At 44.4% G+C, this 17,357-nt stretch overlaps 1 protein-coding gene across 4 annotated transcripts in view; it reads left to right on the top strand.

Annotated features, from left to right (window-relative positions):
- The window catches only part of VPS13A (vacuolar protein sorting 13 homolog A), a 2,146,181-nt gene that overhangs the window by 1,574,198 nt on the left and 554,626 nt on the right, over positions 1-17,357 (top strand). For all 4 annotated transcript variants that reach the window (XM_086961343.1, XM_086961342.1, XM_086961345.1 and 1 more), the window contains one exon: positions 2,081-2,150. In XM_086961343.1, coding sequence (XP_086817469.1) covers positions 2,081-2,150 — 70 coding nt within the window. The remainder of the gene's footprint in view (positions 1-2,080; positions 2,151-17,357) is intronic.

The following is a 17,357-nucleotide window of genomic DNA, read 5'->3' as shown; positions in this document are numbered from 1 at the left end:
TCTGTGTTGCTTAAACTTCTACCTGCTCTGCTTCACCCTTCTAAGAAGGAGGAGAGACTCCATTACTTGGACCCCGAGTGAGCGTTCAACTTCTACATAAATCCTACCTAAGACCACTGGCTGGAAGATCAGTTCTTTGTGGGTTCTCAGGTGTGGAAAAAGGCAAGGCAGTGCAGAAGAGAGCCGTATCCCACTCGATCATACTATATATTAAGATCTGCTGTGTATTGGCCAAAAGGCAGCCTCCAGAGGGACTGTGTGTCCATTCTACTAAGTCCTAAGATGCTAGGACTGCATTGGCACGTGGATTCCCTGTACTAGACATTTGCCAGGTGGCTAAGTGGGCATCCCTCTATAAATTCACAAAGCACCTTTTCCTGCACAGTCAGGTTTACCGAGAGGGTAATTTTTCCCCCTCGGTCTTGCATGAATACTTGGTTTGAGTCCATTCATAGTCCCAACTACGAATAGGTTTTGCTTTGGTATCTAGTCTAAAGGTGAGGAATCTGTGACTAAAAGTCAGAAGAACAACTTACCTTCTGTAACACTCTTTCTGGTAGAGACCCTATCTAGCCGCAGATTCTTCAACAACCTTCCCATCCTTACCGTTCTGTGATTGAACTCTTATTCATTAACATGATCCTAAGTCTAGGAATCTGCGCCCTGTCTGCCAATGTGCTTTTGGGGCTCTGCGTCCCAGAGTACGGGCAGTCTTGGAAGCAACGGATGTCAGAGCGCAGGAGTGGCATCTGTATAGGCTCCAAATGTCATTTCCGGGGTGGAACTGCGGAGATGCAGAGCACAACTTTCCGGAGGGCAGAGGTACTGTTGAAACCTTTCTGGATTCAGATAGATATATATAGGGAATATTCAAAAGGTGTAGAATCTGCTGCTAAATAAAGTCTACAAGAAAAAGCATTACCGAAGATAAGTAATTGTTTACCATGCCTATACCACGTTGATAATTGTTACCACATCGAGTAACACAAATTGGACTTGGAATTTAAAACGGTTTTCTAGGATCAGCTCCTGACCTAGAATATAGATACATATACTAATTGCATGCCCTAGTAAAGTGACTGCAAGATTATTCACAGTGAAAAGCCCATGTTGGCTCTTGGTCTGCTCGCAAATATAATCGTTTTAACCCAACATTACACTGTTTACTAAAGAAAAGCCTCAATATTGTTTACTTTATCTAAATTATGTGGTTCCAGGTAGAAGGCACAACACCCTCAAGACTTTTTAGCCAGTCATCTTTGGGTTTCCTTCTGTACATTTTAAACATGCTGAGCATCCAGGGGACCATGGCCTCAGTAGTCTGGTTTACCTGATGTCACATTCTACCGAAGGCCGGTGAGGACAGAGGTTCCATCCTCATCCACTTGATCCTTGAAATGATACTACGTAACAATGATCAAACAATCCCAAAGTAGGGGAAGAAGCAATCCTGGACATTAGTCATAAGGTAGTTGGTCTTGACGTACCATCAGTGTACCCAAAAAGGCCTGTTAGTGATAGGTCTTTAGTTATCTGTGTTGTTAAAATCAAGTTAAAGGTTCTACTTTAGGTATCTAGGATAAATTTGATTTTGCCATTAGTTCCTTATGCTTTGTGATGCTCTGTTAAACTCTCACCAGGCTACCTTATCTTTCCTGGGCGATTCTTATTCCACATCTTAATATTATTTACGAGCTTACTTTGTTTCTATATATACAAATTGTTATTTATCAAAAGGGCACAGTTTAACTCTTTAAAGTCTTATAAGCGGTTCTGGACATTTTATTACTTTCTCCTACAAACTTAACATAATGCTAATTGCTATTCAATAAAAAAAAGCAAGGCGGGAGGAAGTTCTTATTCATAAAATCAGATTTGAGCAATATGAAGGGCTTGGGAGTTGATATTCTTATTACACTATTACTACGTATTGTATTCCTTGTCTGTACTGTATTTTGTTTCTTTAACACTTTTGTGCTGTGTACTATTAAGATCATGTCTTATTTCCCACAGAGAAAGAGATAAATGAAATGTTATCGCACATCCTAAATCCAGTTTTATGCACCTTTTATTTTCACAGCACCAAAGCCTTTTACAGAAGTCAGTATTGTCATGAGGTCTGCTGGACATTCTGAAATAACTCGTATAAAGTAAGTTTACTATCTATTCTTCAAAGTGTAAAGTAAGTTTGCTATCCATTCTTTAAAAATTCCTTTGATGTATTCCACTTCTAATCATTAGCCGAAGACAGATCAGCACAAAATAACACAGAAATGTTTATAAATTTATAGATAGTGTCAACTGCCACCTAAGTTTTTTTGAAGATCATAATGCTAATTTCTATTTGCTAAAAAGCAGTACGGGAGGAAGTTAATATTCATAATTTGGGCGACATCATCGCTCTGTTTCTTATGGATACTTTTAACCACACATTCCTCACCTTCTGAATATTTCAAGGTTCCAGACTAGATAGGGAGATGTTATCAGTTTTACCACTTTCGAGCCAGTAGATGGCCCTGTATGGCTCCACAGTGTCTTCATACTACTCTAGAGGTGGTGGAGCAGTGCAGCTGACATGCACCACCCCTGCATGCTATTATCTATTCCTTTCTTTCTGCAAACTTCAACATGGTTCTAGAGTTTTGTCAGTTTTTGGTTTTCCAGTGACTTTCTTGCATATCATTTAAAATGGTGGTTGTTTATCTTTCCATTGCTTTTTCTCTCCATATGTCCCATCAAGAGGGTGCTAGACTTTGAAAGTTAAGTGGCTATTACACTCGCCGTTTCCTCATTCCAAACATGGATGGGGGAGCACGGCCCTATCCTGTTCCTCCTACCTCTGAATTCCTTCCTACGGAAGGACAAATTTAAAATGTTTATGATGATAATCTAGATCCTGTCCACTTAGGATCCACATGCATGGTGGTATCCCAGAACCTGCAAAATATATTTTCATATACTCGACCTGCCGTCTCACAGGCATCGTCTGAGGTGCAAGGTAGGCCAGTAGGACTTCCAGTTTGCTGTTCTCCCTTACGGCCTCACTCGCGCTCCTGGGGTGTTCATGAATTTGATGGCAGTGCTTGCCTCCAAACTTCGGAGGTTGAGGATTTCTCTGTACCAATATGTCAATGACTACCTGGTGAAGGCCTACTCTCTATAGTCATTTGTGGACCACCACCGGACGTTCTCAAACCTCATAACATTATTGAGGCTTATTAGCAATGAGCTGAAGTCCCACCTGACTGCTTAGCAGAGACTTCCATTTATTGGAGCAATCCTGGCAGCGAGTCCAGGTCATTGGGGCTATGATCCTGATGTTTCAGGCTTGATCCTGGCTCAAGGTGAGGACTTTTCTGAGGCTTCTTAGCTGTGTGTATCTTTCTCATCAGCTGTGCCAGGTGGCAAAAGCATGCTCTGCAATCGAACTGGAGAGTGTAGGTATGTGGCTCTTTATACAGTATTACTACAACAAAAGGTATCCAGGAGTCACAACTGAGTGTTTTTACTCTAGACTGACCACCATATGACTTACAGGTTAGATTGTGTATTGTTCATGTGTGAAAACCATTCAACTACTCATATGCTCATCATGCAACCAGGGTAGGAATTTTTCCCATCAGTTGCCGTTCTGTACCACCACTATCACATCATTTGGGTCCTCCTTACCCAGGAGTTAGTACACGTGATCAGTCACACTATGTGGAGTGTGAAGACTGTGTGAGTGAGGAGACCGATGTCGTTTGTTTTGCTGGGTGGTATCGATATGGTGTTGAAATGATAGTTACAACTGAAAGAAAGCAGTGCAGTGAAAAAGAGTGGAAGTGAGTAAAATTAGGTGGAACTGAGTAGAATAAGTGCTTTATTAGTTCCTCTCAGACCCCCAAGACTAAAAACAAGTGAAAAGTAGATTTGACAAAATATCTACTGGCAAGTGGTCGACATGTTTCTGCATATAAACGGAAGGTTTCCTATGCATTCATCAGGACCTAGATGTTGCTACTGCTTGCATGATTAAGTGATAAAGAACTAAAGAAATAAAAGGGAAAAATTTCACCTGAGTGTCAGGTGTTGATTCTCCACCACAATCCAATATTTGTGGGGATGGCGCCTCACCTCACCTGGCTGCAGCTCAGGTAAATAAGGAGCACCGCTCTCTCCGTCGGTGTCTCCCAACGTTCCTCTGGGCTATTCTGGGGAGGCCGTATTTACAGACGCAGAATATCACAACCATTGTGTATAGAAGTCAGTCTAGACTACATGGGAGAGAAGCTACAAGCCAGGCTTTGCAGGTAACACAAGTTTCCCATGGGGTATTAGATGTAGAGTCTAACTAGAGTGCAAGTATTAAGTGTTGTCTTTCTACAGGTGCAGTATCACTACACCTGCGAAGATTGAAGACCAGATAAACGTATTCTCTACCTGGCCGTCTCTCTCTCTCTGTCCACTTCCCCTTTCCCTGCTGCTTCAGCAGTTGCCAAGATTTATATTTCTGGTGGCTTCTGTGGTGGTGTGGCATTGGGAGCAATCGTCGGCTTCGATGGATTTCTAGTGTGCTAGTCTGACACCGTTACTACAAACCACAGACATCACCAAAAAAATAGGCGAGGAAAAGGGAGGAAGAAACCTACGGAGCATGAACAAACCCTAATCATAAATATATCTTCAGCTACTCTTACATCTCAACAATCCAATATATTATCAAAAGGGATGACATTCGTTTCAACTACAGACACTACCAAATTGAACACGGCAGTGGAATTTTATAAGTTCATGCGTAAAATACGTTTGAAACATTACTTCAGTAACATCATGGAGATTCAGCCTGAAGGAGAAGAACACAAAACAACCAGATTTGGACCACAAAGCGACTTTCAGCCACCCATTTCACACAAAGTGCTTGACGCATTTGAATGTTTGGTAAAAAAGGATTTAGCAAGAATTAATTACAGGAAGACGCAACATCAAAATCTTAATATTCATGAAAAGAAATCAATTAAATCCATTTCAAATAACACAGATCTCACATTCAAGCCAGCGGACAAAGGTGGAGCATTAATCATGATGGATACTACTTACTACATTGAAAAAGTCAACCAACGCATATCAGATGAGACAACATATATGAAATTGAACATGGATCCAACTAACCAATTATTAACTATGTTGAAGGACATCTTGAACAAAGCAGAAGAAATGGGACATATTGATACATCGTGCAAAAAATTTTTGATGACAAACAACCCAAGGAGACCACGTATCTATATGATACCAAAGATACATAAAAATCTGGTTGACCCACCGTTTCGACCGATAGTTTCCGGATGTAAATCGCTGTTTGATCCTATCGGAACATTTCTTGACCATTATCTCCAACAATTTGTACAGAAATGGTGCACCTACATTAGTGACACTACAGATTTTCTTAAAAAATTGGAGCGAATACAACCATATGTACAGGAACATTGGATAATGTGCACCATTGATGTGACGGCCCTGTACACTTCAATTTCACATGAGGCAGGCTTAGAAGTGGTTGAATGGGCCTTCTTTAAATCGAGGATTTGAATGTGGACAAGGTTTTTTTGTTACAGCTTTTACATTTTTGTTTACACCACAGTTATTTCCACTGGCAATTTGAGTTCTATACGCAATTGACGGGCACATCAATGGGCTTTTCGGGAGCCCCGGCGTATGCCAATATTTTTATGGCTAAAGAAGAGCATGGCCATATTCTACAGAACACAGAGTGGACGCATGGTACAGCACAATATTCTCGATATATTGATGATATTTTTGTACTGTGGACTAAATCACAGCAGAAACTGGAACATTTTATAACACAACTCAACACCAAGGATCCAAGGATTAAATTCACACATACCATTAGCACAGTTCAACTTAACTACTTGGATGTCTTGATCAAGAAAGATACACATTCCGCTAATCTCCACACTGAAGTATATACTAAACCAACCTACCGCAACAGTTCATTACATTTCACCAGTTTTCACCCAAGAAGTCTAATAAACAATTTACCATATTCACAATTCATCAGAATTTGACGAATATGTTCCGATCCAGAAATAGCAGAAACCAAATCACTAGAATTCAAACAAAGATTTATGCAAAGAGGATATCCAGAAGAAGTTGTGCAAACCAATTTGGATAGAATGAAAACCAAGAATCGCGCTGAGTTATTCATGAAACACAAAAAAAACTTCGTCCAACACTCCGACGTATGTATCAAAGTAATCCACAAGCTCAAAACAAATACAACAGATAATAAGGAAAAGATCAGAGCTATTGGAGCAAAAAAAAAGACTTTAAGGGCCTATTCAAGGAAAAATCAACTTTCGCATACACTCGAGGAAGAAATTTACATGAACTTATTTCAACACCTAAAAAAACAGATTTGACACAATACAAGGGAACGCAACGATGCTTTAACTGCATAAATTGTAACAACATCACCACAGGTCAATACTTGACACATCCCCACACAGGCAAGAACATACAACTCCATCATTCAGCAGACTGCAACACAGTTAACATAGTTTACTGTCTGAAATGTTAATGCGGACTAGCCTACGTTGGCAAAACAGAACGGAAGTTCAATGGATTGAAACCTTAGGTATACCTTCCCCAAAAGGGTTAAATGATCGAATAGACGGCAGTTGTTATCTATGAGAAATAAGTTCTCATTCTATGACCTTTACAGTAATTTATAATGCATCTATTAAATTTATCATAAGGGGCTTTAAACGTGTATACACAGTTCATATGTTGGGATTATATGTTTTTACATATGTGATTTAGGACTGAACCTCGCATTATCGGCAGTTTTCATTGTAAATAGTCATAGGTGATGTATTTTCATGTTTTCACACTTGTAACTTGAGACAAGCAACAGAGCAATGTATTTTTATAGCACACAGTTACAGATCTTACTGGGGTAACATCCACGACATATACACAGGATATTTCCAACCTCTCATTGATCACACGGTTTTTCTATTATTTCATGAGTTATCACACGCATATTAGATTTTCTATTTTCGATCATTTCGTTTTAACATGGCGCACGCAATGAAGCCCTCTCCAGACTCTTACTATATGAGTCCCTTTTTTATGTTTTCGCCACTTTTACATAGTCCACCATTTCGTTTTCGTTTCAGCATGGAACTCGGATGATAGCCCTTCTCCGATTCCAACCGAGTGAGTCCTACCTCACTGTTTACTGTCATTTAACATAGTGATTTACTTCGCAATTTACCGTCCTTTCTGAACTCCCATTACATGAGTCCTATACTTATGTCTACCGTCATTGAATACAGAGACTCACTCTGTGATTCAACCGAGAAAGAACCATACGTATGGCGTCCACTGGAATACAACCGGTAAACATGTGCGCTTTCATTTTTTGAACGGGACCTCTTTGGGGCCCTTTAGAATATATCTGGCTTACGCATTACAGAGCTCCTGTGATAACAAGAACTCGGACCTACGAACGTGAACCCACACGATCTTGTAAGTGACGACCTGTCACGTGCCTACACTTCTGATTTTGCTTTAACGCGAATATTTCAATTTACACATTATTTTTTCAGGACACTGGCGCTTGTTCCCTTAAATCATTCGACATTGGGAAGAGCCTATATTTTTGGGCAAACGAGTCATTTGATGAACTGATTCGACAAATATTGAACATTCGTTTTTACATCATAGGTGTGAGAAGTTGGCCTGATATATAATGTTCACTATTCTAGTGAGCACTTTGTATCAGTCCAAACAACCCTTATTGATGATTGGTTGTAAGTCAACCGTAGACCAGCTATCCTAGTAGCATGGACAAGAGCAGTCTTTAGGCTAAACTCTAGAGGGCGTGTTAAGCCAGCTGTTATACCATCACATATACCCCTTGAACACCAAGTGAAAGGACACCACACAAGTGTTATGAAAATAAACAGTGTATTTATTTAGATCACAACAGCCCTGTACTCTTTATGAGGACAGGGTACTAAGCGCACAACAAAACTCTTACGAAAATACTTTAAGTTGCACAATTTATACAAATGCCCGAGGGGCACGAAAAACCATATACTCTAAAATTGGAATGCGAAATTACTAGCAGGTAAGTACTAATCTCATAGGGTTTGGAATCGCTAGGACTGGGCTACTGAATCTTCAGATTACTAGCAGGAGGCCTAGGGGACTCGGGTGCAGAGTGTGCACTCTCACGCGGGATGCGGGACAAAGTCTATGGATACTAGTAATTGCAAAGTTAGTGTTCTCGGGCGAACCTGACTAGGTAGGTCAAAAACGAAAGTGGATCTAGGCACTTAGAGAGTTGTTCTACGCTGGAGCACCGGGGTACTCTGTTTACCTAGCCCTGGGGCTGGGGCTGCATAGGGTTCAAGTGTCGTCGGAAACCCTCGTTGACGAACCAGGAGCCTGAAAGAAGTTGCTGGCAGGCGACCAGTGAAGAGATTCGGATGGATCCAAGACTGGATCGGAGATGGAAGACACCTGTAAGCAGAGGGGACCAAGTTCTGAATCACTAGCCAGTGATTAGATGGGCACCAGGATGGCACCGGATGGAGTCACCTCGTCCAGGTGAGTGGGCGACGCTGGGCTCTGCAGTCTCACGGACCAGGAGGCGTTGTCGGCGACCAGGATGGAGGTGCGAGCTGTCCCACGATGGTATCTGCTGTCGATGTCGCTGGACCCAGGATTGGGGCAACAAGTCTTGGCAAATGCAAGCCCACGCGGTGGACTCAAAATGGCGTCTGGAGTGGACCAGGAGGGTCCGGGGTGCTACTCTTGTAGAGGGGAGCAAGGGCCAGTTTGGAGCAACCAGACCAGCAGTGTTGATGTCGTCGTTCGTCGTCGGGAAGGCCACAAGCCAGCGGGCTAGTAGCCAGACAACGTGGTGAGCAGCAAAAAGCAGAAGGGCCCCCATGTAGGAGAGTAGGGTCTGCAATCCTATGATCACCCCAGATTTTTGCTTTTTGCTTCACTGATTTACGACTTCTCTGGCTGTGGGCCTGGTAATCAGACCCACAGCCTTGCTGTTCTCTCACTAAATTGGCACGTGTACCTTAGGTGCATTTACTAATTGGTACTGGGCCACCTTATCAGACCCTGTAACTCAGGGCATAGGTGTACCCAGGGCCTACCAGGGGCTGCAGCATGTATTATGCCACCGCTGGCTGGCCATCTAAATCTGACACAACTGGCTGCACGACAGCTGGGGCAAGGTGGTGTAATCACCCTTTGCTTTAGATATAGTATACCTATATCTAACCCTAAAATGGACACACAGATTCCTGTCAGTCACTCCTATGGCAGGCCTTGACAATCCTGAAGGCAGAGTGCTTGGAATCGTGTGAGATGGTGCTCTGGCATGAGCTGAGCCCGTTTGCAGCTTGCGGAACCAAGTCCTAATAGCTGTTCCATGATAACGCATACCATATACTCTTAAGTGCATTATAATCCTCGCGGGTATATGCCAACTCTGGTATCGCTTTATCAAAACATGTCGAGTAAGGTGTCATACGAATTGGAATACTAACCCCTCGCCAATTCTTGCGACGGGGTTAGCATTCCACCCTTCTAGAGGGACACGACATGTATGTAACTGTGAACCCCGGTTAAAGTTAACTCAAGCCTCAGCATCACAAAATGGATTCTGCCACCACAGACACAAGTCTGACCCCCTGCAGCTGGGAGTCCTTCCAGCGAGGGGAGCTTGGACAAAGGGTTTCCTGTCAGGGGCGGTGCTAGCACCATCCCAGACAGGGTTTTGTGTATCCTGGGTAGGCAGGGCTTTAGAGGAAGGTGACTGCAAGTGGCACCCCGGTGCTCACTATGCATTTGCCGGCTAGAACCAGTTCCAGGGGCACACCAGCCCCTGAGCTGGGGAAAGTCCGGCATGGGAGAGTGTGTAACCACCCCCCTTCCTGGTCCCACCCACGGGCAGGACCTAGTCGCGTGCCAGCCCCTTTTCCTAGTATAAAGATAGGAGCGGGCCCCCTTCCAAATTAGATCATCTTTGAATCCTGAAACTACTTTCTACGAAAGGAACTCTCGACTTCTTCTCAAGATTTCTCCCTTGTGACTAAGGAGTAGTCACCCTGCACCCGCAGGCACCATCCAAGAACACTGCAGTTTGCTGCACGTCCTTCCTCCGGAATCCGACTGACCAGCACGACGAGACCCGGCTTTCCTGGCACCTCGGACCTCTACCCACATCGTCAGCTCAGCTGAGATCCGTGGGTGCGACGAGACCTCGAGGGACCGGCCATCTTCAAGACTGCACGACTCTTGCCCAGCACGACCGCCGAGGGATCCTCGAGTGAGTGCTTTGGGGTCCGAGAAGCCCCAACCCTGAGCAGCTCCAGCGCCGAAGTTCAGCCCTCCAGCATCCACCAGATCTGCGTGGGGCCCTTCTGCTTTTTGCTGCTCACCGCGTTGTCTGGCTACTAGCCCGCTGGCTTGTGGCCTTTCCGACGACGAACGACGACATCAACACTGCTGGTCTGGTTGCTCCAGACTGCCCCTTGCTCCCCTCCAAAAGAGGAGCACCCAGGACCCTCCTGGTCCACTCCAGACGCCATTTTGAGTCCTCTGCGTGGGCTTGCATTTGCCAAGACTTGTTGCCCCAATCCTGGGTCCAGCGACGTCGACAGCAGATACCATCGTGGGACAGCTCGCACCTCCATCCTGGTCGCCGACAACGCCTCCTGGTCCGTGAGACTGCAGAGCCCAGCGTCGCCCACTCACCTGGACGAGGTGACTCCATCCGGTGCCATCCTGGTGCCCATCTAATCACTGGCTAGTGATTCAGAACTTGGTCCCCTCTGCTTACAGGTGTCTTCCATCTCCGATCCAGGCTTGGATCCATCCGAATCTCTTCACTGGTCGCCTGCCAGCAACTTCTTCTTTCAGGCTCCTGGTTCGTCAACGAGGGTTTCCGACGACACTTGAACCCTATGCAGCCGCAGCCCCTGGGCTAGGTAAACCGAGTACCCCGGTGCTCCAGCGTAGAACAACTCTCTAAGTGCCTAGATCCACTTTCGTTTTGGACCTACCTAGTCGGGTTCGCCCGAGAACACTAACTTTGCAATTACTAGTATCCATAGACTTTGTCCCGCATCCCGCGTGAGAGTGCACACTCTGCACCGAGTCCCCTAGGCCTCCTGCTAGTAATCTGAAGTTTCAGTAGCCCAGTCCTAGCGATTTCAAACCCTATGAGATTAGTACTTACCTGCTAGTAATTACGCATTCCACTTTTAGAGTATATGGTTTTTCGTGCCCCTCGGGCATTTGTGTAAATTGTGCAACTTAAAGTATTTTCGTAAGAGTTTCGTTATGTGCTTAGTACCCTGTCCTCATAAAGAGTACAGGGCTGTTGTGATCTAAAAAAATACACTGTTTATTTTCATAACACTTGTGTGGTGTCCTTTCACTTGGTGTTCAAGGGGTATATGTGATGGTATAACAGCTGGCTTAACACGCCCTCTAGAGTTTAGCCTAAAGACTGCTCTTGTCCATGCTACTAGGATAGCTGGTCTACGGTTGACTTACAACCAATCATCAATAAGGGTTGTTTGGACTGATACAAAGTGCTCAGTAGAATAGTGAACATTATATATCAGGCCAACTTCTCACAATAGGTGTGCAGTGTTTTAACCACGGGGCATAACCACGAAGGGAACTTGGGTTATATATTGAAGCTCAACAGGTGAGCCTCTCGATTAAAAGTTTTTTACATTCAGCATAGTGTTTTCCGTCATATTGGCCATCTGGCTTACACACAGGGCACCCCACCTTGGCTTGTTTTACACACTTATGATGACGGAAAGGTGTACACTGGGTTAGAAACACATTGGTGTAATTTCAATAATTTGAAAAGATCTGTTGTTGATCTACGTTTCTCCAAATGCTAATATATAACAACATGCTTATTTTATTTGTTTGTTACAGATTTTCCCCCTGACGAAGGGACGTCTTGGTCCCGAAATGCATTGGGCTGATTTTTATTTGTTTGTTGAGCGCAAAATGACATGTTTGTAATTAATGAGAAATTGTTCATTTTGTAAAACACAATTGTGGAGCATGATCCACTGAAATTACTATGATATTGGTTGTTATACATGTAAAATCAAGTTTATTTTGAATATTGCATTGTGATATGAATACAGCAATGGTTCATAAAATATCAGTTTGGTTTATTGTTTAAACATTTGGGTGAATTAAACAAATATTGTATTATTGTTGGTAATAATTACCACAAGGGCACAGTGCTACCTACAGGCAGGATCTTGTCCTCTTTTACTTAACAGACATTTGTTAAACACACACTGGGTCACTAAATGATGCACACACTCAAAAAGGAGATCCACACCAATTAAAACAAATATCAGGTGTTTTAATATAGATTTTGAAACCAAGAACTTCGTTAATGGGTAAGTACTTTTTCTTAATGGAATTTTTACAGCTTTAGCAATGTTAGCCAACAGCGCATTTTTACACACAATTTTTTCCCATGGGGGAAAGAACATTCACAGCATACGTACACATGCAATACTTGTCTGTGGTACACTTTTCGGTCATGAGGTGGTAGTGGTACAAGGACCGAAGTTTCACCTGCAGATCGATCTTATCTGCCCTGGTGGGTCTGTGTGCGGAGGTGCTGGACCGGTTGGTAGCTTTGCTTACTATGTTGTAGACCGGAGGGGGGAGGGGGAACTTGGGAATAGGTTGCAAAGGGAGACTTGTGAACATGGCGGGGAGCTCTCAACAGGGATCTTGGGTTGTGAGGGTCCTAGGAACACAGGGTATCAGTCCGTTTCCTTTGGCCCGGGCAACTCGGCTGCAGAGTGTTTGTGGCCGGCTGGCTCTTGTGTGTCAACGCACACACTGTTGTCAGTCAGGACCTCCAAGGGGGACAAAATCAGGACAGCTGGACCACTCTTGGAAATGGCCTCTGGAATGACTTCCCTCATCGGCTGGTCATCTGTGATATTGTTTGTGTCCGGACTAGACTCTCAAAACTGCACGTGTCCGGTACCCGGGGTATTGGTGCAGGCGGGCTGTTGAGGTCCTGGCGTCTTCAGGCGTGGCAGGAAGATTAATCTGACTTCTTTGAGTGTGCTGACTGTCTCCTGGGTGGCTACTGCTTGATGGACCCGGTGGACAACAGCTTCTTTAAATTGCAGTCGGCCTGTAGGCTGCAGGGAAGTAGCTCCTGTGCTCCTCGGGAGATACTGGGTGAAGTGCTCGCAACCCTCTGAGGCTTGAGGGGGATGCACAGCTGCAGGACGAGCTGAGTCTTTGTAATTGTCGAGTCTCTGTGCGACAGGCAGTGTTTGCCACCAAAAGTCTACAGTAGTCTCAGTTCTTTCGGGGATCGGTTCTTCAGTATCCTCTTCTTTTCAGTCTGGGGAATCTTTATTGTTCTGGATGCAGGGAAGTCCCTAAATGCAAACTTTTAGGGCTACCTACCCTTGGGGCCACTTTGCTCCCTATAATGACCACTTTGTGTGGAAAGTGGGCATTATCCTGTTTCAGTTTCCTAACGTCTCCCATCACGAAGATGACAATAGTTTCCTAGATTGGGGCACATCAGGCAGCTCACCTTAGGGATGAGACTGTCCTGGGTGTTATCCACGCCTACTTCGCATACTAATTTCCCTCCTGTCCTGGTGCCAAATTGGCCTCATGGCAGGGGGTAGCGTCCCCCAGGTCTGGCGGATGCCAGGATTGAAGGACTGGGCTAATTTAAAGCCCAGCGGTGCCAGGGGACAACACCTGAAACCTTCGTGGAGATACCTGTTCCGGCGTACAAATTACAGAGACACGGGACACTTCCTTCGGCGTCAAAGATCAGCGTTTATTTACTGCAGGGACACAGAAATCGCTAGAAGTACAACATAGTGTATGTTCAGAGAGTCTGCTTCAAATTGCAAAAGTGGATCGCTCCTCTTATACACATTTTAGCCATTGCACAACATAACGAACAAAAGGTTACAACTCAGTTCCCACAGTAAACTTCAAAAGGACCGCATTCATGTTTTCAGAAGCCCGGAACATAATTACAGAAACATGTCGGTTCCCAACTGTAAAAGCACACTATCCCACCATTAGGCACATTCCATTCTAGTCGTAAACGACCTATGAGAAGGGACAGAACCAGGTGCAGGAAAACAAAGACACAACAGATTGAAAAGAGTGTGGGGGCAATATCGGGAGCGTGATCACAGGATCAAAGAATTCGAGCCCAACGTATGCAAGGCTGAAACAATAGACCGGCACGGCAAGAGGAGCCTCGAGCGGAGCCATCTGCTTTTGCCGTGTCACTTCCCTAGTCATAAAGGCACACTCAAAGGAATATGCATCTTCCGCAAGAGCTTGGGAATCCCAGGGTCATCAAGCGGACATTGTCCGTTCGCCGGCTACGTGAGGGCAAGAAACAAAATGGATGCCATATCTAAAATGAACCAGAAGGTTCAGATGGAAAAACCCGTAAATAAGACGAACCCTTCCAAGTAGTGTAGCAAAAACACGTACATCTACTAATTTCATCATTTACGGTTCATAGATACCAAACTCATCCATATCCAAACAAGCCCAAAACGTTGTTTCGATTCTCACCGAACCTCAGACGCTCCTTTTGCCCTCATGTAGGCAAGCACTAGTCGATATCAAAATCAATATCGATATTCATCAGATCGTTTAGATGTTGCTGGAGCATTATTCTATCCATCAATGTCTCTCTGGTAGCAGATGGTCTTCTTATACACGTTGTAGCACAAAGGCTACATAAGGCTGGACCACACTGTACACCAAGACAACACGTGAACAGAAATGTCACAACAACCCCTACAATCATCAGAATCTTCCAACCCCAAGTCGACATCAGACCCCAAAACCATCCTAGAATCGTCCAATCACCTTCGTCCACGTGTATGGACTCAGAGATTTTATGCAATTTCGAGATGGCTTGATAAACAGTTGGAGCATTGTCAGGTATGAAAATACAGCAGCTCGAATGGATTACTTCGCACACACCACCTCTATCTGCGAGTACAACATCTAGAACCATACGGTTCTGTAATGTCATCAGTCTATCCGCTTGCAGCTCTGCTGTCAGGTTACCAAGAGCACTTGCAGTTATGTTAGCAGTTGATTCTACCACACGAGTCAACTGTCTCAGGTCCCTGCTATTAACCATAGGCCCCCAAAATGGTAGGAAACCCTTAAAGAAGTCTCCTGCTTCTTGACCGGCAGTGTCCTCTTTACTAATAACGCCTCTCACAACTCTCGTTTTGTGGTAGTCTGAGGCAACTGTGAAAGCCGGTGGCAAAAGATTCGCGATATAACATGTGCCCGAGAAGTCACGGGGCAACCACGTATAAGCGCGATCATAGCACACAAATTAGGTACCCTTAGCAGTCAGAAATACAGGGGAAGAGAGCATCGGTAAAACGTATGTCTCAGTACAAGCACTCTTCCCAAGCTGAGCTCTCGGATTTCAACCAAGACCTTGCAGACAGAAATGACCAAGATGGGGTACAATCCAAATTGGAGACGAGCTCTTAAGCTGTCTATCACCTACTGAAATACTATACTCGGCCTCACTCAGATCCTTGTAGGCTCGCACCTCCTCCTCTGGAATAAGCGATGTATCAAAAATATCTCTATCCAGATCAGCAATCGCTATCGTCAAAGACTTGTGGTACGGGCCAGAACCAAGGTCTGTGGAACGTGGCTCTCGACGGGGGTAGGAATCTAGTGCACTACGGAACATGGTTTGGAATGCCCGAGCTGACTCCTGGGAGCTGTAAGGAAGAACTAAATATGGAATACCCTTATCCATGGTATGTGGCATTAACCCACACACCCAACAGTTGGTAGTGTTCGTCACCAACTGATGCTGATGCAAAAGTTGGACAAAAGAATTGTTCATAAATTCCGCACGTCTGACCTGTTCATGTTGGGGCAGAAGATGAAAAGAATGTGGAGAGATAGTGGGAACAAGAACAGAACTCAGATCATGAGAGGGGGAAGTAGGTGAAGTGGAAGGCAACAGTGACTGAATCCCAAAATACACTCCACCCACCAATAACATAGAACAACATGAAAATCTGAAACAAAAAACATTTTGTTTGTAAAATATTATGCAACTTAGATCTTTGCGCCGACATCATCTCTATTTCTGACAGCTTAGAGAACTCCATCCTCTAAGGACTGTCCGTAACGTTCTTGACGCACCTAATTCTGAGTAGCAATTGTCAATTCCCAGGAGTTCCCAGAAACCGACAAAAGTAACCGACCTAGTGTCAGAAACCTGCCAAACAGAAGTAGGTACCCGTACGGCCCTACGTCCAACCCAGATGGTAGGTTTAATCAATTAAGCATCCAATTTCATATAAGTCTCCTAGCTGCACAGAAAAGGAACACACGTGATATGTAAAACAAAATTAAAGAACTCAAGATCAGGGAGAAAAAAAAAAAATGCAAATGTCCACAATGTTCATAGCAACAGTGAGGGGGTAATGTAGATTCAAAAACAAAAGGGAATTTTTTATTTGTCCTTAGTCAAGCGATCGAAGGAAATATCGACATTTTCCAGGTCGAGTTTGTTCTTCAAACAATGGTTCAGGTGGCAAAACAAAGTTCGATTGTTCAGGTAACTGTTCAAAACTTGAATTCTCCGATGGTGAAGACAAAGGTACAGTTCCAGATGATTCAACAAACGTATCTGGCTGAGCTGGATCGATCTCTACAGGTTGAGAATCACTAAATGGCACATACTTTGGGATGACATCAGTTTCAGTCGGGGCAAACCCTTTCCTTATCCAATTATTTGCTGGCAATGGGAGCGGCACTCTCTTCGTATGGGTGGCGTGCACCCAATGTTTCCTGCCGTCCAACCGAACTGCAGTCCTCGTTGCCAACAAGACTTGGTAGGGTCCAACAAACCTGGGCTCATGATTTCGTTTTCTCCCAAAGTTACGAATCAGCACCCAATCTCCAGGTTGGAGTCGTTGTCCAGGTCCTTCTGTTTGTGCCGGTAGAGCTTCAAAAACCTGTTGATGAATCAAACTCAATTTAGCAGTCAGATCGTAAAGATAGTCAATCAACATTGGATATTCAATTCTGCTAAATTCCTTAGGCCTTGGAACTCCCCAAACGTTCGCAGGACGGCCGAACACAATCTCATATGGGCTAAGCCCTACTCGAGAGTGCACAGTCGCCCTGGTCGACAGGAGAGCTAGAGGCAATGCATCAGGCCATGATAACCCACTCGTTGCTTGGATTTTGGCAAGTTTCAGAGTACCATTGTACCC

The sequence above is a fragment of the Lissotriton vulgaris genome, chromosome 3_1, assembly GCF_964263255.1.
Source record: "Lissotriton vulgaris chromosome 3_1, aLisVul1.2, whole genome shotgun sequence".
NCBI classification, from domain to species: domain Eukaryota; kingdom Metazoa; phylum Chordata; class Amphibia; order Caudata; family Salamandridae; genus Lissotriton; species Lissotriton vulgaris.
The sequence above is the reverse complement of the archived record's forward strand: the minus strand, read 5'-3'. Positions and strand labels throughout refer to the sequence as shown.